We start from the raw sequence: 23037 nt of genomic DNA, 5'->3' as shown, positions 1-23037 counted from the left end.
ATATTTGAAATTGTTGCATGTTGCGTTTATATTTTTGTTCAGTGTATTTAGAATTTTGTTCCAGCAATACGGTGCTTTAAGACTAAAAGCAGATGCTCGTAATGGGTCCAAAATGTTTATAACCTTTTATTCCTTATAACCTTTTGTAAATGTACTTTAATGCTGATTTGGGGACCAGCACTGTAAATGAATGTAGCGCAGATGTGATGGTGCAATGCATCTGACTGTTGTACATTCAATATGCAAATGTTGTTACCTTTTCCTGCAGTCAAATTACCTAGTGGCCTCATGGGTGTAATGTTATTAATATTTTTCATAATTTCATAGTTAATAAAAATGATTTCTAAAAACCCTTAGAAAATCCTGTGTTTTCATGTCAAACGATTCTGTTATATTTCAGTCTTCTGTGATGTATATAAAGTGTAATATTGGGATGTAAACTCAAAATGGAATACATTTCAACTCTATATGTGACATGGTACAGGTGTCTTATTTTTTTTAAGCCCATAACCGTGTGTGGGAGGTGTATACTTCTGTTTCAAAGTAGATTTGTTTAAGACTACCAAGAAACCTGATGTGTGACCCTGATTTAGTCCACTGCAGTAAAATATTAATTCATTGTCACTATGTAGCTAAATATATTATTGGAATGAAATTCTGTGATCTGATTGGTGGTTGGTCTCGTCCCTCAGGGTACGCCATACTACAGGCCATCATGGAGAAGGCGGGCCAGAACAGCTGGCAGGTGAGCGCCATCTGCGTGGAGAGCTTCGACGACGCTGCCTACCGGCGCCTCCTGGAGGACCTGGACCGACGGCAGGAGAAGAAGTTTGTCATCGACCTGGAGGCGGAGAGACTCACCAACATGCTGGAGCAGGTGAGATCAGTCAGCCAATCAGTCATGGCAGGCAGGCAGGCAGGCAAGCAGGCAGGCAGGCAGGAAGAAAGAAAGAAAGGAAGGAAGAAAGGTAGTTAAGGCAGTTAGGGAGTTCAAGAGGCTCACCAACATACTGGAGTAGGTCAATCAATCAATCAATCAATCAATCAATTCATCTATACAGTCTAAAACAGGTGACAGCACCATTTGGTAAAGCAAATGACTAGAGGAGACATTTTCTTTCATTTTAATTTGAGACCTGCAGTGGATTTTACAGTTCTAGAGTGCTTATTTGAATTAAGTTGAATTAATTAGCTGCAAACATGATTCATTAATATTTTGTGGTACAATCTGAGATGGTCCATATTGTACCGAACACAATTGTGTCATATTTTACATAATCATTCAGGTTTAGGTATATTCAGTCTATTAGGTCAAATTGTAGAATGTTTGAATAGCTTCTGGCGCCACTCAGTTGCCTATATGTAGTCAGAGTTACAAACCGAATAACCCCCTTCTCTGTTTCATTGTGTACTCTTCCGCCATCCCCCAGGCAACCAGTATCTCTATCTCACGTTTCAATTATTAAGCAAATCTCAGCTCAGGCATCTGTCACTGTGCTAACGACTCAGTGTTTATGTGAGTGTGTGCGAGTCAGTATGTGTGTGTGGTGTGCTTGTGTGTGAGCCGGGCTCACCTCTAACAGGACCCTTTGTATCTCAGAAGGCTTCAGCACAACTTAATCTTAATAAACAGGTCATATTTAAAGTACACATTGTTATTCAGAAGTATCTCATGTTCACCAGGGATGCAGTGGTAAAAACTTGTTGTTTTTTGCATGGTCCCAATTTTAAGGGTAAATTCACTTTTCTTTAGCATAGCTTATTTTCAACTTCCCTCCAGTGTTATTGTTTCTAAACCATTTTTTGTTTCGTTACCTGGTCATTTAGCAATGTCCAGAACAATCTGGCTAGCATTTTTGGAGAATGGAGCACTGCTAGTGTAAACAGATTGTATTTGTTAGCAGTGCATTCAAACACATTAGGCTAAAACCTTAAACAAACAACAATGAATGCTTTACAGAACATTTAGAAAGTCTTCATCATCACTACATAGATACTGTACCTCACAAATCATCTATAAGCCAAGTCATACTACAGGGTGACATAAGCAACAGGGTCGCCCCTATCCGGGATCCTTGGGATATCCCAACTCTGACGTTACCCCATTTGAAGTTGACATTAAAAAGTGTTGAGGTAAGGGTTAGGGGTTAGGTTAGGGTTGTGGTTAAGGTAAAAGTAATCCATCCAAGTTTAGGGTTAGGGTTTAGCAGCTGTCTTCAGTTCAATGTCTGTTTAGCTACTTGAGATCTACTTGTGTTCAATGAATCAATGAACATTCTCTGTCTCTCTCTCCATGCCAGGAGCATTTTCATATTCCCTACTACCTGGCCTCAGACAGACAGACAGACACTATCTCCTCGTGTGGCACTCATCCGGATGCCTACTCATTTGTTTAGACAGCCTGCACGTCTGATTTCTCCCCATGAAAGACAATGTTGACGCGATGCCAAGCCGCACACACTGGGGTGTCATTCAACTGACAGCCAATTAAGCTTGCTAATGCTAATCCAGTCGGGTTCACTCAACGTTTGTTGAATGTTTGTCCCTTTCCAGTCGGGTTGACTTAATGTTTCTCTAACGCTTCTCCCTCCCTTCTCTCGCAGATTGTCAGTGTCGGAAAACATGTCAAAGGCTACCATTACATCATGGCTAACTTGGTGAGGAAAAAAATCCTGGCATGTCTTGACTACACCATTCTTCTCTCTCTCTCTCTCTCTCTCTCTCTCTCTCTCTCTCTCTTCTTCTCTCTCTCTTCACGTCTATGTATTTAGTATTCAGCCCATTTCCACGGTGACAGTGTATTAATGATGTCCAGAACAGGACAGCTCAGTGTGTGTGTGAGTGAGTGGTTGTGTGTGTGTGTGCATGCGTGAATGTGTGTGCATGTGAGTGACTGTGTGTGTGTGTGTGTGTGTGTGTGTGTGTGTGTGTGTGTGTGTGTGTGTGTGTGTGTGTGTGTGTGTGTGTGTGTGTGTGTGTGTGTGTGTGTGTGTGTGTGTGTGTGTGTGTGTGTGTGTGTGTGTGTGTGTGTGTGTGTGACAGTACTGGAGGCATCAGAGCACTGGGCTGGGAGAGATTACTGTTGGCACAATCCTTCTTACCAGCCCTCTGCTGCAGAAGCAGGGCGTCGACAGAATTCAGGCTCAGCCGGTGATCCCAGCTCTCAGAAAAGGCTAGGGGAAAGGACTGGCTGGTGTCCTTTTTGTTGCGGTATAACATAGTGTTCTGCCTCTCTTTCTCTCTCTCTTTGCCACTTTCCCACTCCCTCTCTCTTCCTCTCTCTCTCTCCCCCTCTGTTTATTTCTCTCCCTCTTTCTATCTACCTTTTGCATGCCTCGCTCATTCACCTTACTTCTCTCCATTAATATCTTTCTCTCCGTCTCTCTCTCTCTCTCTCTCTCTCTCTCTCTCTCTCTCTCTCTCTCTCTCTCTCTCAGGGTTTTAAGGACATCAACCTTGAGCGCTTCATGCATGGCGGGGCCAATGTGTCGGGCTTCCAGCTAGTGGACTTCAGCAACCCCATGGTCATCAAGCTGATGCAGCGCTGGAACAAGCTGGACCAGAGGGAGTACCCGGGCTCCGACAGCCCCCCGAAGGTAACACCCTGACTGGGATTAAGTCCTCTCAGCTGGTACACCATGCCTGGAGTACGGTCTTCTCTCCTGTATCTCTCCTCTACGGCATGGGGGATAGAACCCATGGAGGATTTAACAGAGCTGAGCCCGAGTCAATACAATTCTTCAGTAGATAACCTCTAGTTCTGACTGGCTGACTGGCTGACTGGCTGGCTGACTGGCTGGCTGACTGGCTGACTGGCTGGCTGGCTGGCTGACTGGCTGGCTGGCTGACTGGCTGACTGGCTGGCTGGCTGACTGGCTGACTGGCTGGCTGGCTGGCTGACTGGCTGGCTGGCTGACTGGCTGACTGGCTGGCTGACTGGCTGGCTGGCTGGCTGACTGGCTGGCTGACTGACTGAGTAGGATTGCTTTAGACTCTGGTCAGTCTGGTCTGATGCATGGGAAGGTGACTTTAGGATTCTACAGGATCAACTGCAGAGGTGTGGGTTAGCCTGCTATCTCCCAGCTAGGGCTGGGAGACACGCAGACGCACACATACACAGACACGCACACACACACACACACACACACACACACACACACACACACACACACACACACACACACACACACACACACACACACACACACACACACACACACACACACACACACACACACACACACTTAGAATACCTTACAGTACCTGCTAACTGCGGTGCAGTCTCGTGGAGAGGTTCAGGCTATGGGATTGTGTCACAATCTCCTCTTTGTCTCACACCTGTGGACTTTCTTAGTATTGGAATAGTGTAGCCCAATACCTGAGGGAGCTCCACTCTTGCTAGGGGCCATGAGAACTGGTGCATTTTAGCTGTCCTGCTGCACTTGAATGCACTGGACCCATGCTCTAAAAATTCTAGTCAGAAGATTCTGGACGTTGCTAATTAACCAGCTAAGGAACTTAAAATGGTTTGGATGAAACATCAAAAAGAATTTGAAAATATTATGAACTCTCCCTTTAAGGGGTTCTGTGACCAGCAGTCACCCTCCACCCAGACACATCAGTGCTCATGACTCTGAGATGCATTTGGGAGGAGGGAGGGGAGGGAGGGAGTGATGGAGGGAGAGAGAGCGAGTGGAGGGAGGGAGGGAGGGGGCATCATCATCAGCACTGTTGTTGGTCCACCCTGGGGGCCATTGGCCCTAGCTGCGAGAATGTGACGGACTGACTGATTTAAGCTATACTGCTGTGCCACGACACGCAGTGTGTGTGTATGCTTGTGTTTATGCTCCAATATCCATGCAGATTACTCAAGATTGACTTCAAAATGTAACATCTGTCTATGTCCTGAGGACGTCGGGAAATGCCTTGAAAACCGGCCACTAGGGGCAACAGTGCTATTTCCATGAAGGAGGCTTGGGTTTTACGTTGTGGAAAGGGGTGGTGAATGGGCGTAATCCCATGACTCCGGATCTGAAGGTCTCGTGTTCTACCCCAGTGGTAGATACTCATTTAATTTTTTTATCCTATCCCTTAACTTAGCCATGCCTAAATGTAATGTTTTAACCCTATCCAAAACCTTAAACTTTGAAAATGTGACGTTTCAAGAAAATGTACTGTCTTGAGCAGGACGAATCAATCAAGGGTGTCAAAAACACTTTGAAATTTGATAGTTGGAGAAACGTGGATAAACATCAGAATCTAAAGTGAAATTGGTAAAAGCATTCCAATGTTATCCCTACCAAACAGCCCCTCTAGTGTACAGTAGCACCATCCATAGTTTTTTTATTTTGTAATTAGTGGAGCCCAACTGTGTTCTGGTCACAGTCTAGATCAGGGACATACGGCCCGTGGAGAGTTTTGGTCAAACGTAGTGCAGTATATAGTGAATAAACTATCCAAAATGGTTATTCAGCTGTTCCCATAGGAGAACCCTTTTTGGTTCCAGGTAGAACTCTTTTTGGTTCCAGTTAGAACTCTTTTGGGAGCCATGTAGAAGCCGTTGTGGAAAGGGTTCTACATAGAACCCAATATGGTTGTACCTTGACCTCGAAAAGTTTCTATCCTGGAACCAAAAAGGGTTCTTCAAAGGGTTCTCCTATGGTGACGGCCGAAGAACTCTTTTAGCTTCTAGATAGCACCTTCCCAGGTCCAAGAACCAAGGCAGTATTTCATTATTACCACACTTTGGATGTGTTGTGATTTATAGGTTGGTTATGACTTGTATTATGGAACTTGGCCTGCGGGTGGTTTGAGTAAAAAATAAATAAATACAACAACAAAAGATTACTTTAAAATAACTAAAACCAAATCGAAACTGTGTAGAAATTATAATGGACCTACATTCATATAGTTTCTTGCCTGTGTACAGCCTACTGATAATCAATACAATTAAAACTAGACAGTCAAGGAGCATGGTAAATTCCAAAAACGATAGATAGAGGACAATTTCTATCAATTTTGCTCGCAAGGAAATATATAACATTTTCACTGCGGCCCTCTGGACCTCGTTGAAGACCGAATGCGACCCCCAGGGCAAAATGAGTTTGACACCCCTGGTCAAAACAGCTACAACACCCTCCTTTCCCCATTCATAACTCCTTGGCAGGACTGTCCCTCTTCTATTTAAGTGCCCAGACTCTTATCAATGCCAAGCATGTACCAGTTTGTGCCAGCCTTCGTGGCCAGGGAGCGGGTGGCATCAGCGTTGGTTATCAAACTGTTTATTGCCCCTCTTGACCCTTGTTGGTGTAGGCAGCTTGTCCACTCCTGGCACAGGGTTGGTGGTCCAAACACCACACACACACACACACACACACACACACACACACCGTGGCCCCCACAGAGAGCTGAACTGAGCAAGGGTGGAAGGAGAGCGGGGTTAATGAGAAGGATTTCCCCAGGCCAGAGTGAAGATTAAATGAACTCTCTAATAAGGATTTCCCAAGGCCAGAGTGAAGGTTAAATGAACTCTCCAATAAGGATTTTCCCAGGCCAGAGTTGAATGTTAAATGAACTCTCCAATAAGGATTTTCCCAGGCCAGAGTTGAACGTTAAATGAACTCTCCAATAAGGATTTTCCCAGGCCAGAGTGAAGGTTAAATTAACTCACCAATAAGGATTTTCCCAGGCCAGAGTGAAGGTTAAATTAACTCACCAATAAGGATTTTCCCAGGCTAGAGTGAGAGTTAAATGAACTCTCCCACGTTGGATAACTGATTCCAGGCCACTCTGTGCTACAGTAGACTAAACACTCAGACCCCTTTTCGCCTCTCTCTCTCTCTCTCTCTCTCTAACACACCATCCACTGTGCCTGTCAGCAGCACACTGATTGTTTATGCTCTGCCTGGTCCTGGCCAAGCTGATCCTGATATGAGCCATGACAAGCTGATGTGATTGGCTACACTGTTACTGCCTTTATCTGTAACGCATTACCGAATCTCTCTTTTTCTCTAAACGATTACTTTAAGACAGGGTTATTTTTAGGTGATTGCTAATGAATTTGGCATCACATGGCGAGAGAGTTAGTCACAATAACACAATGTACCTTGCTGCATTACAGGCATTTTGAAAAGTATATTTTTAATGCCCAGTATACAGTAGCCTAGTTACTGTCTCTGTTCAGCTATTACATTTTACTTCTTGCCACTCCTGTCATTTCCCAAAGAGGAGTAGAATGTTAACTAAAACGTCTCGTACCCAGACTATGTATACTGTACACACACGCAGAAACCTTTGTCTCTTTTCATAGTCACATGGGCGAGCACACACACCCCGTCCCTCCACCACACACACCTGACGCTTCACTCCTGTTCCCCAGTACACGTCGGCTCTGACCTACGACGGCGTGATGGTGATGGCGGAGGCCTTTAGGAACCTGCGTAGGCAGAAAGTGGACATCTCTCGCAGGGGGAACGCTGGGGACTGTCTGGCCAACCCCGCCGCCCCATGGAACCAGGGCATCGACATGGAGCGCACCCTCAAACAGGTATCTACCACTGCACCGCAAAGACATTTCGGTTCATGGAATAACTACAATCATTTCCGCCAACTCCCCAGAACATTAGCTAAGATTCCCATCAAGTTCTAGTTAGGGTTTTATATAACATTCTGTTATTTAAAGGTTCCCAGAATGTTTCATTAGGTTCATTAGATTAATTGGGTTGTGAGAACAGTGTGGGTACATTACAAGAGATAGGTTCCCAAAAGAGAAAATATGCTCAGTTGTGATGACATTCATACAATGTTGGGTTGCACAGGACATTCCTATGTTGTAAGCATGTTGACAGAACACCTGGTCTATGTTCTTTAAAGGGTCCCAGAACATTTAATTAAGTTATGGGAGTTGTCTGGGATGTTGCAACAACATTATTTTGATATTCATATAGGTTGCACAGAACATTACCACAATGTTCCACAATTTTCCAAAAAGTCTGTATTTATGACGTTCATAGCATGTTTGAAGCATAGCAAAGTTGTAACATAATATTCCATTGATATTCGACTAATATACATTTAACTTCTCTTTGAGGTCCTCAGAACATTTAGAAAATGTTATATTTTGTTATTGTTTTACCTAATATTACCACAACATTCTCAGCATGCAAATTTGTAGCTCCATAAAACAGAAGAAAGCAGATAGGAAAATATCGCCATTATGTTTCTCTAGAGATTTAATGGAAATTCGCATTTGAAAGTGATTAAAGGACACATGTAATTTATATTTAATTCATAGAACATTTGATCACCATATGTGACTCATTTCAGGAAAATAGGCATATGTCGTGCGTCACTACTTCACAGGAGAGCAGTTTGAACATACATTTACTTTTTTATCAAAAAGTGTTTTTTGGCAGATATGCCTTCTGGAACATGTGAACTTTCATGTGCCTAAATAACAAACTTGTATGCCATTTGTAAATACGAATAAAATAGTTAAATTACCAGCCTAGTTGGTTTAGCCACGGAAAAAGACAGGCACCTTCCCACTAGCCATGATTGGCTGAGATAATGGATGGGCTGGACATGCCGAGAGATGAGTTCTGATTGGTCTGCCATGTAGCGCGCGTCTGTCTATAACATGAGCGGGTCAGTATGTGCAGGTAATCCTTTTTAACGCTGCTTTTTTGAAGGATATAAAGTAGTAGAACTGCAAAGGTGTTGCTCTCCACTTTCTGGAGGACCGAGTTTTGAAATCAGTGGAATGCAAGGTGGAATTAGAGAATGATAGCGAAGGAGATGGAGAAAATTCTGTCGTTTGATAACAAATATGCAGACGGAGTCGACAAGAGAACACACAGAAGGCTGTTGTGTAAAACACCTGTCTCCGGATTACATCTTCAAACTAAGGCAACCATGACGTCTGTGACAAAGAGGGAGAAGCGTCCATCCATGTATACGGGTAAGATAGTCTAGCTAGCTACATTTTCATATATTACACGTTTCTAATTTTGTCAGAAAGTCATTTTAATTTCAAGTTAAAGCGTACTGTTAGCTAGCTAGCTAACGTTAGCTGCTGGCTCGCTAGCTAACGTTACGTGTATGATCTGTGTAGTAATATTATTTGTATCTCAGAGCCATTTGCATTGCTAGTTATAGCCTAATGTTAGCTAGCTAACAGTGAACCTGGTTGGTTAGCTACCTTCAGATTCATGAAGTGTAGTAATGTTATGAGTTGGGATTATGGTTCATTGTTTAGCTAGCTAGCTACATGTCTAAACGAAAGACTCCACTATGCAAGTAACCATTTCAATAGAATGTTAATGATGTCACTGCTACAACTGTTGATAGACGTATCTGGTAAATTCGCTCTGGCTATCTACTCTGATTTCAAAGCATTCGTCTGAGTATGCCAGAGCGCAGAATAACTGACGATTTTACGAACGCACAACAACCGTTGAATATGACCAGTGTCAGTAAACGTTGGCAAAAGTTGGTTCAGTTTAATATGGCCAATCAGAACACAATTTCTGAGTTAATAAAATGTTCCTATCCTCTTCATATGCTTTGTACTTTTTTCTAGTTTTCTAGTTGGATAGTGCTTCCTTTAAATAACTTGTATTCATATGCTTCTTAAATTCAGTTTCAGAACATTCAAAGTAAATAAGAAAACGATTTTACCCTTTCTCAATCAAACACATACAAATGCGTGTAATACCTATTCTGAAAAATGATGATACATAACAAATATACAAAAACTAATTTAGGTTCAATGCAATAATCTTTTATTGGTTTAAAGGTCCAGTGCAGCTGTTTCTATCTCTATATCAAATAATTTCTGGGTAACAATTAAAAAATTGGGCTCACGAGTGGTGCAGCGGTCTAAGGCACTGCATCTCAGTGCTAGAGGCGTCACTACAGACCCTGGTTCGATTCCAGGCTGTATCACAACCGGCTGTGATTGGGAGCCCCATAGGGTGGTGCACAATTTGCCCAGCGTCGTCCGGCTTAGGGTTTGGCCTGGGTAGGCCGTCATTGTAAATAAGAATTTGTTCTTAACTGACATGCCTAGTTAAATAAAGGTCAAATACAAATAAATATAAATAAAAGTACATTACTGTGATTGTTTAAAATTGAAATAGTTTAAAAAATGCACAATAGCAAAGAGCAAAATCACAAAAAAACAGTATTACAAGTGCACAGCATATAAAGAGAAAGGGAACGTGTTAAATAACTCAGTGGTTGTGTGCCGTGTCCTGATTGACAATATTAGACTGGGAAAAAACACAAGGTCTCAGCTAGTCCCTGGTGGCACAGAAGGTCAATGATCTGGTTGCAGATCCACAGGTTCAATCCCACATATTCTTTAACCATTTTTCTTTTGAAAAAATCATTTAAAATTGAGGCTCAAATACACTATACTAAAAGAGAGTTTATTTCGTCCAGATTCAGAAATCCAGTCAGAAATGAAGAATTTTGACCTAACTGTAAAAAATAAAGCATTGTGTAAAATGTACTCTTCAACCTTTTAATAAAACGCACCCAATATAATACCTGCTTTGAGACACTTGGCATGGTCCCCCCCGTCTTATTTTTCATGATCTGAAAAGCAAAAGTGATCCGAGATCAGAACTCATAGTCTTGTATACATTGTAAATATGGGCCCAGAAGTATGCAGTATATGAGGAGGATGGGTGAAGTCATGGTGAATAACCCAGTTACCAGTATATCCCTATGTTAATTACGTCTAAGAAGGCTAAAAAGGCAGCATGTTATTCCTGGCTGACCATACTGCCATGGCAGTATATGTAAGAGCACTGAATATGTAAGAGCGCTTATCTGGTGGCGCAGAGCATAAAAGACCTGGATTGAGATGAAATGCTGTTCAAATGTCTTATGAATTAAATAATGTGCAGTTTGTCAACATATGTAATGTAAAAATATGTTTGTATGATTAAATGTCCTGTGGATGAAATGAAAATGCCATGTGTGCCTATATCACCTTGTAGTGGGTCTACAATGCTATCCTCAAATGCAAATTCCAATCTAATCTGGAGAGAACCATAATGGGGATGTATTCCGATCTGCTTTCTTTTGCTTTAAGGAGCTAAATAAAAACGTGCATGCTGCCAATGTTGAGCTAATATTCAGTCAGACTTAAAAATAAAATGTTCTAAAAGTTATTGAAATGTTCTGAGGACCTCCAAGAAAAATGTATATTGCGTCAACATTAATGGAATATTGTTAGACCTAAAACAAATATTCTATGAATGTCATAAAAACTGACTTATTTGGAAATCGTGGAACATTTTGCAACATTGTGGGAATGTTCTGTGCAACCTTCATGAGTATCACAAGAACATTCTTGCAACATTGAAGGAATGTCCAGTGCGGGTCGGCATGATAGTGTGAAAAGTGTATGAACATTGTATGAATGTCATCACAACTGAGCATATTTTGTATTTTGGAAACCTCTTTCTTGTAATGTATTCACACTTTTCCCACGACCTAAATGTTCCGGGAGCCATTAAAGAACTCATAATGGCTGTTCTGTAAAAAAAATTGCAACATCAAATGAATGTTTTGTGTACCCTGATACAAACATTATCTGAATGGCAGCACAACTGGACAGTTTTAGTGTTTTGGGAACCTATCTCATCATATACCTACAATGTTCCCACAGCCTGAAGAAACATTCTGGAAACCTTTAAAGAACAGATTAAATGTGTTCTGGGAACGTTCTTGCAACATCAGGTGAATGTTTTTTGCACCCTAAAGGAAACATTGTAGAATCATCTGCAGAAGTGGAAAGTTTTGGGAACATATATTTTGTGATTTCCACTCAAAATGTTCTCACCGGACTGTTCCATAACCTAATGAAACATTCTGGGAACATTTAAAGAACAGATTAAATATGTTCTAGGAACGTTCTTGCAACATCAGGTGAATGTTTTATACAAACATTCTATAATTATCAGCACGACTGGATAGTTTTTGTGTTATGAGAACATTTGCCCGAACGAATGTTCTGGGAACTTTCACAGAACCAAATTTGGTTTGTTGTGTCAAGGATGTCCACACATTACATCACCAGTCAACACTACATACTATGTCATATGAAATCTATCTTATTAAAAGTAAAATAAAGGTATACTTCCACTCTGATGTAGTTGCGAAATTCTGGTAATTTCCAGGATTTCCAGAAATCATGGTCGGATGATTCCTGATTTCCTTCTTATTACCTCATGATTCTGGGAATCTTCCAACCAGGATTTCTGGTAATTTTGGTAAAGTTACCGGAGTTGAATACTCTGATACTGTTTGCAGGTCCGGATGCAGGGATTAACAGGTAATGTCCAGTTTGACCACTATGGACGCAGAGTCAACTACACCATGGACGTGTTTGAGCTGAAGAACAACGGACCCAGACGGGTAAGAAGACTAGTGCTGTGACCGCCTCACCCACCTATGCTGCACCTCACTGGCTCACCCACCTATGCTGCACCTCACTGGCTCACCCACCTATGCTGCACCTCACTGGCTCACCCACCTATGCTGCACCTCACTGGCTCACCCCCCTATGCTGCACCTCACTGGCTCATCCACCTATGCTGCACCTCACTGGCTCACCCACCTATGCTGCACCTCACTGGCTCATCCACCTATGCTGCACCTCACTGGCTCACCCACCTATGCTGCACCTTACTGCCCACACTATCATACCTTAACTCATTCATTTAAAAACGTAACTATATGTTTGAATTTATATTCACTATATGTTTAATTTTATTCTCAATTTCCATCACTGCCCAAGCTTTCTAGCCATAACCATAATTGCTATACAATAATACCACTATACAGTGAGGGAAAAAATTATTTGATCCCCTGCTGATTTTGTACGTTTGCCCACTGACAAAGAAATGATCAGTCTATAATTTTAATGGTAGGTTTATTTGAACAGTGAGAGACAGAATAACAACAAAAAAATCCAGAAAAACGGATGTCAAAAATGTTATAAATTGATTTGCATTTTAATGAGGGAAATAAGTATTTGACCCCATCTCAATCAGAAAGATTTCTGGCTCCCAGGTGTCTTTTATACAGGTAACGAGCTGAGATTAGGAGCACACTCTTAAAGGGAGTGCTCTTAATCTCAGTTTGTTACCTGAATAAAAGACACCTGTCCACAGAAGCAATCAATCAATCAGATTCCAAACTCTCCACCATGGCCAAGACCAAAGAGCTCTCCAAGGATGTCAGGGACAAGATTGTAGACCTACACAAGGCTGGAATGGGCTACAAGACCATCGCCAAGCAGCTTGGTGAGAAGGTGACAACAGTTGGTGTGATTATTCGCAAATGGAAGAAACACAAAAGAACTGTCAATCTCCCTCGGCCTGGGGCTCCATGCAAGATCTCACCTCGTGGAGTTGCAATGATCATGAGAACGGCGAGGAATCAGCCCAGAACTACACGGGAGGATCTTGTCAATGATCTCAAGGCAGCTGGGACCATAGTCACCAAGAAAACAATTGGTAACACACTACGCGGTGAAGGACTGAAATCCTGCAGCCAACCATTAAAATTATAGACTGATCATTTCTTTGTCAGTGGGCAAACGTACAAAATCAGCAGGGGATCAAATACTTTTTTCTCTCACTGTACCATAATAACTGAATCATATTAAAAACATAATATGCACGTTTGAGCAATGAATAACTGTATGTTTAATTTCATTCTGTTTGAAATGACAGAAGAGAGCGAACATCATGTCTTTATCTGTTTAGTATTGTCTGTGTCTGTAGAATCTGTGTTTTGTGTATCAGTGATCTCTATATTCAAGTTGCTGCATGAATAGTATACTCAGGCTTCGACAATGTGTGTGCGCGCCTGCGCCTATGTGTGTTTGTTTAGTGCTGTCTGTGTACTGTATGTGTGGGACTCCAGCCAACTACGGTAGGTGGACAGAAAGCAGTGGAGCGGTAGAGAGAGAAAGTGATCCATACATGCACATGCGTGCATACACACACACTCTCACGCATGCACACACTCACACCTCTCCACCGCCCCCCAAAAGCTCGTCAATCATTCCTACACTCAGCAGGGAGAGAGAGGAGCAGTTCATGGCCAGCCCGCCATCCCTCCCCCCCACCCGTGTTCTTGATCCATGGCAGACACCACCAATTTATATGGCAGACATTTATATTGACTTCCTTAGCTTGACTCACCTATTAAACGACTCATGTACTGTATACTAAACATTTCAACATTGTGTACTTTAATGTACTGTACATGACACATCCAAGCGCATCCAAGCATACTGTACAATTTGTGTGGCTCTTATCCTTTGCTTGGATACACACACATTATCTCAGATACTCTCACAGATCTTAACACCACATAATGAAACAGAAATACTGGAAACTACACACCAGAAATACACTGCACACACTGAACACACACACCCTCTACACACACTGCAGACACACTGTACAGTCGTGGCCAAAAGTTTTGAGACTGACACAAATATTAATTTTCACAAAGTCTGCTGCTTCAGTGTCTTTAGATATTTTTGTCAGATGTTACTATGCAATACTGAACTATAATTATAAGCATTTCATAAGTGTCAAAGGCTTTTATTGACAATTACATGAAGTTGATGCAAAGAGTCAATATTTGCAGTGTTGACCCCTCTTTTTCAAGACCTCTGCAATCCGCCCTTGCGGAAGTCAATTAACTTCTGGGCCACATCCTGACTGATGGCAGCCCATTCTTGCATAATCAATGCTTGGAGTTTGTAAGAATTTGTGGGTTTTTGTTTGTCCACCCTCCTCTTGAGGATTGACCACAAGTTCTCAATGGGATTAAGGTCTGGGGAGTTTCCTGGCCATGGACCCAAAATATCTATGTTTTGTTCCCCGAGCCACTTAGTTATCACTTTTGCCTTATGGCAAGGTGCTCCATGATGCTGGAAAAGCCATTGTTCGTCACCAAACTGTTCCTGGATGGTTGGGAGAAGTTGCTCTCGGAGGATGTGTTGGTATTCTTTATTCATGGCTGTGTTCTTAGGCAAAATTGTGAGTGAGCCCACTCCCTTGGTTGAGAAGCAACCCCACACATGAATGGTCTCAGGATGCTTTACTGTTGGCATGACACAGGACTGATGGTAGCGCTCACCTTGTCTTCTCCGGACAAGCTTTTTTCCAGATGCCCTAAACAATTGGAAAGGGGATTCATCAGAGAAAATGACTTTACCCCAGTCCTCAGCAGTCCAATCCCTGTACCTTTTGCAGAATATCAGTCTGTCGCTGATGTTTTTCCTGGAGAGAAGTGGCTTCTTTGCTGCCCTTCTTGACACCAGGCCATCCTCCAAAAGTCTTCGCCTCCCTGTGTGTGCAGATGCACTCACATCTGCCTGCTGCCATTCCTGAGCAAGCTCTGTACTGGTGGTGCCCCGATCCCGCAGCTGAATTAACTTTAGGAGACGGTCCTGGCGCTTGCTGGACTTTCTTGGGCGCCCTGAAGCCTTCTTCACAACAACTGAACCGCTCTCCTTGAAGTTCTTGATGATCTGATAAATGGTTGATTTAGGCGCAATCTTACTGGCAGCAATATCCTTGCCTGTGAAGCCCTTTTTGTGCAATCAATGATGACGGTACGTGTTTCCTTGCAGGTAACCCTGATTGGCAGAGGAAGAATAATGATTCCAAGCACCACCCTCCTTTTGAAGCTTCCAGTCGGTTATTCGAACTCAATCAGCATGACAGAGTGATCTCCAGCCTTGTCCTCGTCAACACTCACACCTGTGTTAACGAGAGAATCACTGACATGATGTCAGCTGGTCCTTTTGTGGCATGGCTGAAATGCAGTGGAAATGTTTTTGGGGGATTCAGTTCATTTGCATAGCATCATACTGTACGAACACATACACCCTCTACACACACTGAACACATACACCCTCCCCACACACTGACCACATACACCCTCTACACACACTGAACACATACACCCTCTACACACTCACCCCTGTGTTTGACTCAGTGTCCTCTCTGTCTCCAGATGGGTTACTGGACGGATTCAGACAAGCTGGTTCTGATCCAGAATGAAGCCCTCCTTCCCAATGAAATCCTGGAGAACAGAACTGTTGTAGTCACCACTATCATGGTAAGACACACTACAACCCTACATACACACATGCGCATTCGTGCACACGCACACAAAGAGACACACAAGCACAAAAGAGACACAGACACACACACACCATCTAGCGCGCTCACGTCTTAATGTTCTCCCGGAAAGGGCTTTACTCTACCTTCCTCTGCCTCAGGGCAGACGTTCAGTTACACAAACACAAACATAATCCAAAACACTCACCAACACTGGCACTGCAGATGCTTTTGAGTCGTTGTTACACTAGGTGTGATGGAGATGTCATTGTAAACATGTCACTGTAAGTGCAGTACCGACCATGACTAGTCTAGTCCCCTTTATAAAATGCATGAGCTGTGCTCTGTATCCTTGCCAGAGACTGCTACACATGCATTTTAAGAGTTGTTATTTAATGAGGCCAGACAAAGTCAGATTCTATACTCAAAAACACACACGCACACACACACATGCACATGCACACACACGTACAGACACACACACACACACACACACACACACACACACACACACACACACACACACACACACACACACACACACACACACACACACACACACCCGAAACTCTCTGGGCTGATGTGTGCTGTGATGTCAGAAGGTTGTGTCCTCCCAAATGATACTTTCCTGTTTGCTTGATATTTGTTTGTTAAATTCGGTTTTTCCTTCTTTTTGCACTGATACTGTAACACTCGGTTGCATGTAATGTGAACTATGGGTACTAAATCAGGATTTTCACACTACTGAGCTGAACCGAGCCGAGCCAAACCAAGCTGTGCTGAGCTGGCCTGGTAATGCATTCATCCTAGTTGCTGGAACCGGGCTGACAATGTGAAAAGGAAATATCCGGGGCCAGCACAGTTTGTTCGGGTCGGCATGATAGTGTGAAAAGGGTGAAGATTTACTGTGTTTCTGAAAGTTAAGGTGGTTAGTTATAGGAGATGGAGAGAACACGGTAAGGAAAGGCAGAGTGAGTAGAGGAGGGATGGAAATGGGATTGGAGAGTCATACCTCAGCAGAATCCTCCTCTTTTCAGCCGCTGGTGAGGAACCCCATTTTAAGAAACTGAGAAAATGGACACAAGCTGAGCCCAAATGACACATCCCTTATTGGGAGACTGACGGACAGTGTTGGACACAGCCAGAGCCAAAATGAACCCCCTAAAGACACAGACTGATGCAACGGAGAGATGCGTTGTGAATTCTAATGCACACCTTATTAGAAAACTGACCCAAGGGAAGGATCTATCCAGAGCCAAAATGAACCCCTTCAAGAAGACCCAAAATGGACCCCTTCAAGAAGACCCAAAATGGAAACAATCTGACCAAATGTTTAAGTAAATGAACAAGAATGTGGCGGAATAGGAGCCACAATGGACCCTTCTTCCTGCCTAAAGACACAAAAATGTTTGTTCTTCTAATCAAACATCACATTAACATGGTTGCGCTTAACTGTGTGTGTGGATGTGTGCGTGCGTGTGCGTGCGTGTGCTTGCGTGTGCGTGCGTGCCCGTGCATGTGTGTGCTTGCGTGCAATTGGTCTCAACCAACTCTAGGATCTAAATGTTCTTATTACATGAATGTCCATGCCTGGCATATTGCAGATGATTATGGCTAATACAGTATTTGAAAATGAAATGCAAAAATGTAGGAATAGATGTTGAGATTTTAACTAAAAAAGACTGCTCTGAATCTGTCAGTTTCCATTCAATTTTTGTATATAACTGCTTTATAATACACCTTCAAAAGCACTGCCTAAGAAATAGTTTTATAGAGCATGATAATATCAGTGTTTAACCACTGTGTCGGATAGAGTCTCTAATGTGTGTTTGTGCTTGATAATGTACTTGATAATGTTTGTTTACTGTAATATACACTAATTAAGCTTTTACTTCAGTATTACATTCTGTGGTGACTACAATAAGACAAACAGTAACAAACTGTTTTGGCAATGCATTGGAGAGAGAGAAAGAGAGAGAGAAAGAGAGAGAGAAAGAGAGAGAGAGAGAAAGAGAGAGAGAGAGAGAGAGAGAAAGAGAGAGAGAAAGAGAGAGAGAGAGAAAGCTGGCATGTTTTGTGTACATCAAACCAGAAGGAACGATAAACTCGGGAGTTGGCATTCACACGGCGGAGGGGGAGTTTTGTTTGTTGTCCATGCAATGCTTTTGTTTGTGGTTTTTCTGGCTTTCATCAGCTACCATATGGCCAAAGGAACGCTCCAGTGAAAAGAGCCAGGCAGGTAGTGTCTGTTCAGCTGTTTCTCATGTAAATATGCTATTCTTTCTGATGACAAGCCTTCATTTGGGCTCCTGAGTGGCGCAGTGGTCTAAGGCACTGCATCTCAGTGCTAAAGGCATCACTACAGACAGCCTGGTTTGAATCCAGGCTGTATCACAACTGGCCGTGATTGGGAGTCTAAAAAGGCGGCGCACAATTGGCCCAGCGTCGTCCGGGTTTGGCCGGTATAGGCCGTCATTGTAAATAAGAATTCGTTCTTAACTGGCTTGCCTAGTTAAATCAAATAATAATAATTGGACTGGTATAGCAATCATTAATACAGAGTGGTAGCTCTGAATATGGCTAATCTCTAAACTGATAGCAAATGCCTTTGTCTGTCGCTCACCTGAGTCAATGGCTATATTATTCAAAGGGTTTCAGACAAAAAAGCAGTTTTTTATTGGTGTTAATCAGATAATGAATATACTTTATAACAATGGCACTCTGACTGAATATATTTCAGCAGAGCTTGGAACTGCACACCTTTCTAACCCTACAGTATTGAACGTCCCATTATTTTCCAGAGGGAAATGTCATATTTTAACCTTCTCAGAGTGTATGTGGGATAACGTTGCAGGAAAACCCTACAAGGGACCTAAGGGGAACATTGCCTAATGTCTTTAGAACTGCTCCTGTTTGCTAGGGGTATGTCAGAATAAGAAAGGCGGGTAGCCTCCAGTACATATCCAATCAATACCCACTACTACAGCTAGTATCCTGTTTCACCATGAGGAATGAGAGATGGCTTTACAATTGTTCACATTCATCAAATACCCATTTACACCTCATATCAAGGACAAGGCAACTGAAAGGTGTTTTACCCTAACAGCAGCAGCTGGGGGACTTACTGAGAGCACCTCAACGTTTTCAAATATATTTTTCCACTCATGCTTGAAATGTGCTCAATTTACTGAATGTCATGCAGCCAAGTGAAAAATAAAGGTTTGATTTGTGCCATAAGTGGTTGGTGATGACTGCGACACAGAGATGTTTTGAGAGAGACAGAGAGAGAGAGATGTAGTATATAGTCAAGACCCATTATTTTGAAGTTTATTATTGTATATACTCCTCACCTATCAGAGAGAGAGATGGAGTATATAGTCAAGACCCATCATTTTGAAGTTTATTATTGTACATACTCCTCACCTATCAGAGAGAGAGATGTAGTATATAGTCAAGACGCATCATTTTGAAGTTTATTATTGTACATACTCCTCACCTATCAGAGAGAGAGATGTAGTATATGTATATATATATATCTGGATATCATAAGGTGAATGCACCATTTTGTAAGTCGCTCTGGATAAGAGCGTCTGCTAAATGACTTAAATGTAAATGTAGTATATAGTCAAGACGCATCATTTTGAAGTTTATTATTGTACATACTCCTCACCTATCAGACAGACTGTGTATTTGTCAATTCGATTGTCAACTCCAACTCACACACATACACTTACTGGACTCTCTTCCTTCTACTTGTGTGTGTGTGTGTGTGTGTGTGTGTGTGTGTGTGTGTGTGTGTGTGTGTGTGTGTGTGTGTGTGTGTGTGTGTGTGTGTGTGTGTGTGTGTGTGTGTGTGTGTGTGTGTGTGTGTGTGTGTGTGGGGGGGGGGGGAACGCTATGTCTAATAGGGTTCATTACCCACTGAGACAAGGGGTGTGGGAGATTATTGACCAGCCTGTCAGCCATGATCAACTTGGATGTGGAGAGTCTGGAAACATTTCAAATCTGCTGCTGACTTTCAGCATTCTTTAAGAGTTCTTTAAGCATTATCAAAGTTTTTTCAATGTCCTTTCTGTCTGTCTCTCTCTGTCTTTCTGTCTGTCTCTCTCTGTCTTTCTGTCTGTGTCTCTCTGTCTTTCTCTGTCTTTCTCTGTCTGTCTCGCTTTCTCTGTCTGTCTGTCTGTCTGTCTGTCTGTCTGTCTGTCTGTCTGTCTGTCTGTCTGTCTGTCTGTCTGTCTGTCTGTCTGTCTGTCTGTCTGTCTGTCTGTCTGTCTGTCTGTCTGTCTGTCTGTCTGTCTGTCTCTCTCTGTCTGTCTCAATTTCTCCCTTTCTCTGTCTTTCTCTCCCCTTCTGTCTCTGTCTTGCGCTCTCTCTCTCTCCGTCTCTGTATCTCTCTCTCCCTCTCTCTCTCTGACTCTATGTCTCTGTCTCTCCATGTCTCTCTCTCTCTTTCATACTGTATCACAGTACCATTTTAAATAATAGCCAGTGTAACGTTCAGTGGCTGTTTAATCATCCACATCTGTGTTCAAGAAGTTGAAACATTGGTACATAATCTTTGAACAGGAACTCCATATTCATAGAAAAGCAATCTTGTTTGTCAATTTTGGAAGATCCACACAATATCATACTGTAACCACTATTTGTTGCTAAATTGTGTAGGCCTATTTCTTGGTCATGTCTACAACATACATACTGTATGTGTTTGTGCACGCTTGTCTGCTGTCTATTTTTGAGTGAAAAATCCAACGGGCAAAACTGGTTGAAATGACATAATCATCACGTTCTAATGACGTCAATTCAACCAGTTTAAAAAATGTATTAAAATAATATCATTATGACGTCACTTCAACAACATTTTGAAACTGGTTGAATTGACGTCAGTACAACGTCACTCATTATGACCTGGTGTCAACCAGTTATGCTCGCTGGGCAAGTGACTGTCTGTGAGCGGGGGACATGTTTGCCAGTTTGACCCTGTGGTCCCTGTGGTGTGTGTGTCACTTTGTAGGAGGGTCCATATGTCATGTTGAAGAAGAACTGGGAGTTGTACGAGGGCAACGACCAGTACGAAGGCTACTGCGTGGACCTGGCCTCGGAGATTGCCAAACACATTGGCATCAAGTACAAGATCGCTATCGTTCCTGACGGAAAGTATGGTGCCCGGGACCCGGAGACCAAGATTTGGAATGGCATGGTCGGGGAGCTGGTGTACGGGGTAAGAGGGACAGGGGACTGAGGTGTGTGTGTGTGTGTGTGTGTGTGTGTGTGTGTGTGTGTGTGTGTGTGTGTGTGTGTGTGTGTGTGTGTGTGTGTGTGTGTGTGTGTGTGTGTGTGTGTGTGTGTGTGTGTGTGTGTGTGTGTGTGTGTGTGTGTGTGTGTGTGTGTGTGCGGGCACACCTTGATTTTGTTGACCCACTTTTAAAGTTTATTTGATGCTGGGTTTCACTCACACTTTTTTGTAAATCTGTTTCGTTAAAGGCAGCCAATGAACTGAAGACACAGAATCAGTTGTTTTAAGCACAAAACACAGATGGCTTGATACCTGTCAGTTAGTCAGTTACCTGGACTACTTCAAATAGTTAGATCTTGACCAAACTAAACCTTGGGATAAGGGATCTTTTGGTGCTTATTAGGGTGGAAAAATTCCAGAAATCGTGGTTGGATTCCTTCTGATTCCTGGATTCTCACAACCGGGATTTATAGTGCTAGGGGCTAGAGCTGGGACCAGTGTAGTGTGTCAAGTGTGATAGAGGTGTAGGGGTTAAAGTGTGCTTTGTGTGTGATGTGTTAAGTTTAAGAGGTGAGAGGGTTAAATGATGCCGGTGCTTAGCTACCTCCTGTCTGTTGCTAAGAGATAACAGGATTCATGTACAGGTGTAGGGGGTGTTTGTACAAGGGGTGAAAAATGAAGGTACTGTACTTTAAAAGTGTGTGTGTGTGTACGTGTGTGTGAAGGTTTAGAGAGATTGCAGGGCTCTTACAGTGCAGAGGGAAGCTGTGAGCTCAGAGCTTAGCCCGTCAGCACTTTCCTGTCTCTAAGACCTTGCCTGGTGACCATTCACCCTCTGACAGTCCTTTTCAAAGCCTGTGTCACCGTGAAAGGTCTCCCCCCATTTCAGCCCTGTCATGTATTTTAATGGTTCCTCAATGCAAGCCAACCTGTCATCTTAGTAATTAATGCTGAGGACGAGGGAATTTGTATCTCTGTTTTTTCTCTCTCTCCCTCCATGCAATGTGTCGGCTTGTTGTAATATATCAAACTTTTATTTATTTTTTTTGCTGATAAATCCCAAATTCCCCACTGCAGACGTCCAGGCAGGAAAGGTCGGAAGTGTTGCTAAATCACTAACAATAATCTGGTTTGTGGATTTACCGTAAAGAAGCAATACGTGTATCCTGTGTCAAATTTTTCCGTCTTGTGTTGTACGCATATTTCTCCAACGGCGTTATTTGATTCCCTTCTCCTTCAGATCCACGGCCTTTCCAATTAAGCCGCTAGGATTAGAGCTACTGCCCGTCTTTTTCTATTAGAAACTGTATCATTGTAAGACGTGTTCAATCAGAAAAAGTGGCGAAATGAAAAAAGGCGGGATGGGGAGAAAATACTGGTGGTTGTTGTTGTTGTTTGTGATTTGTATACTTAGTGTGTCAGATAGGAGGATAGACAGATGTGTGAATGATTGACATGGTCGACTAAGAAGAGAGTTCTCGGGCCGTATCCATCAAGCGACTCAGTATAGTTTTTTTTAATCAGTTTTGCCTTTTAGATAATATTACATGGACAGGAGGGACCTGATCCTAGATCAGCGCTCCTGCTCTGAGATACTTGATACATACAGCCCCTGGCTTTTCTGGCTCTGACATACTGTAG

At 42.7% G+C, this 23037-nt stretch overlaps 1 protein-coding gene across 5 annotated transcripts in view; it reads left to right on the top strand.

The window, feature by feature from the left end:
- The window catches only part of LOC106603719 (glutamate receptor 4), a 205718-nt gene that overhangs the window by 150019 nt on the left and 32662 nt on the right, over positions 1-23037 (top strand). For 4 of the 5 annotated variants that reach the window (XM_014197748.3, XM_014197742.3, XM_045717277.2 and 1 more), the window contains exons 4-10: positions 693-877; positions 2604-2657; positions 3438-3596; positions 7379-7546; positions 12325-12429; positions 16057-16161; positions 21175-21381. In XM_014197748.3, the coding sequence (XP_014053223.1) occupies positions 693-877; positions 2604-2657; positions 3438-3596; positions 7379-7546; positions 12325-12429; positions 16057-16161; positions 21175-21381 (983 nt within the window). Of the gene's footprint in view, positions 1-692; positions 878-2603; positions 2658-3437; positions 3597-7378; positions 7547-12324; positions 12430-16056; positions 16162-17200; positions 19401-21174; positions 21382-23037 lie in introns of those variants that run through there. The other variant, XM_014197747.3, reaches the window with a different exon arrangement.

This window comes from Salmo salar, chromosome 04 (assembly GCF_965601325.2).
Source record: "Salmo salar chromosome 04, fSalSal1, whole genome shotgun sequence".
NCBI lineage: Eukaryota > Metazoa > Chordata > Actinopteri > Salmoniformes > Salmonidae > Salmo > Salmo salar.
The sequence above is the reverse complement of the archived record's forward strand: the minus strand, read 5'-3'. Positions and strand labels throughout refer to the sequence as shown.